Source organism: Musca autumnalis, unplaced genomic scaffold (assembly GCF_047663935.1).
Source record: "Musca autumnalis isolate F117 unplaced genomic scaffold, ASM4766393v1 scaffold_4, whole genome shotgun sequence".
In the NCBI taxonomy this organism is placed as follows: domain Eukaryota; kingdom Metazoa; phylum Arthropoda; class Insecta; order Diptera; family Muscidae; genus Musca; species Musca autumnalis.
In genome coordinates this window covers 191836674-191838749 of record NW_027411977.1, presented here as the reverse complement: position 1 = coordinate 191838749, position 2076 = coordinate 191836674, and the positions used below count along the sequence as shown (strand labels likewise).

At 25.5% G+C, this 2076-nt stretch overlaps 1 protein-coding gene across 1 annotated transcript; it reads left to right on the top strand.

Annotated features, from left to right (window-relative positions):
- The first annotated feature begins 454 nt into the window (after positions 1-454).
- On the top strand, positions 455-1263 carry LOC141402502 (uncharacterized). The gene is made up of 2 exons (XM_073983966.1): positions 455-894; positions 954-1263. Exons 1-2 carry the CDS (start codon positions 589-591, stop codon positions 1026-1028), a joined length of 381 nt encoding a protein of 126 aa, XP_073840067.1. The 5' UTR covers positions 455-588; the 3' UTR covers positions 1029-1263.
- Positions 1264-2076: the final 813 nt, after the last annotated feature.

The window sequence follows — 2076 nt, the reverse complement described above, 5'->3', positions numbered from 1 at the left end:
GTTCCAGAACTGCAGGAATCTACAGATTTTTAAGTATAGTACACATTGACAAGCAAAACTGACAGTCATCGAAGTCTATTTCGTGAATATCTAAGCCTAATTGAAAATTTTCTTTTATAATCTCTAAATAATACCGTAAACATTGTATTTCAAACGTTTTTAGCAAAATAAAAGTTGTTATTTGCCGGAAAATTGTCCTTAAAATACGTTGACTGTCAGTTTTGACTGTTAGTGTGTACTCCCCTTTACTATTTTTTCCGATAACATAAAGGAAAAAATGTTATCGTAGTAAAACATAGTAGCTTCTTGCAGGTTCTGGAACACAGCAAAAATTTGTAAAATTTAGTAGATTCTTGCAGTACTGCAAAATCGATATTTATGAAACTGACTTTGTCTGACCTTCTACATGATTAGATTATGCACTTCGATAACTTTACTCGACTAGTCGAAAATCGATAAACCATCCCTGCAACAAGAAAGCAAAGTGCCGTTATTTGAAAGGAGGAAAAAAATATTCGAAGAATTACGAAATAAATTTGGAGTTTTGTTCGATTTTTGTAAATAAATTAAATTTATTTGTTAAAAGCAATGAGAAAATCTCGCAAAATGTTTCAATCGGTAAATTCTCGTATGGAATATGCGCGAGAGCATAACCAATATGCTGCATTCTCACCAAAAGATGAGAACAACAACAACAATGTTCAGGGCTCTATTCCACAAGCTAGAGCTATTATAGCCCAAAAGGATTTTTTGGCAGAACCTCCTGAGGAAAGATCTGCAACATCGGAATTAACTGGATGTATTTGCAATCGTAAATCGCAAATTATCGAGTGTAAAAAATGTCGTATGTTGTGCTATGGACGAGTTTCGGAACAATGTCCAAGACATCCCAATGTATGTATGAATACCTATATTATATACATTGCTTGACTAATACATGTTCTAATTTCAAGGTTTCGTACTTGCTGGACTTGTACTATTGTCCCTCTTGCTACTGTTCTCGTATCCATTTAACTGCCAGAAAATAAGTTTTGAAATGTAATCTGTTGATTTTGGATTACATGACGTGGAACGTTGTATTTTTGTCATCATTATTTGAATTTCTTTCCTCGTGAGCATTATTTGGCATCTATATAGAAATATAGAGCATATAATTATGCTTCTAATGACATTTATCACAAATATTTAATAATACATAATACTTTGTAATAAGTATTTTATGATATTTAATGAATTTCAATAAAAAATATAAATTAACTATAATCGTAACTGGTTTTATTGCCTCATTTCGTTTAGAGACCCTTCTCGGATTCTCGGACAGAGTTAAAATTTTACTTTCGGAAATGTTCACTTTATCGGCATTACCTCTAAATGTTCACTTTATCGCCATTACCTCTAGAGGTTATACTCGGTTATACTGATCATAACGATATTGTAGGTAGGTATATTAGCTGTAATTTGATATTTTAGGTTATTGATGGTCAGGAAACTGTCAAAAAAATTATGGACATAAGTCTACGTTTTTCTACCAAATTTGCATGTTATTTGAAGTTCGAAGTTCTGAGTGTTCAAACAAAGGCTGACTCCCGTATCGCCAATTGCTTTACAAATGACTGAAAATAAATACATAAATAAATAAACAAACGAATAAATAAATTAAATAAATAAATAACTAAATAAATAAACAAATAAATAAATATATAAATAAATAAATATATATATAAATAAATAAATAAATAAATAAATAAATAAATAAATAAATAAATAAATAAATAAATAAATAAATAAATAAATAAATAAATAAATAAATAAATAAATAAATAAATAAATAAATAAATAAATAAATAAATAAATAAATAAATAAATAAATAAATAAATAAATAAATAAATAAATAAATAAATAAATAAATAAATAAATAAATAAATAAATAAATAAATAAATAAATAAATAAATAAATAAATAAATAAATAAATAAATAAATAAATAAATAAATAAATAAATAAATAAATAAATAAATAAATAAATAAATAAATAAATAAATAAATAAATAAATAAATAAATAAATAAATAAATAA

Excerpts from the sequence above, each read along its gene's own strand:
- LOC141402502 (XM_073983966.1), top strand. The coding sequence starts at position 589 with ATGAGAAAATCTCGCAAAATGTTTCAATCGGTAAATTCTCGTATGGAA. Across the intron at positions 895-953 it reads AATGTCCAAGACATCCCAAT|GTTTCGTACTTGCTGGACTT; the intron begins GTATGTATGAAT and ends TCTAATTTCAAG.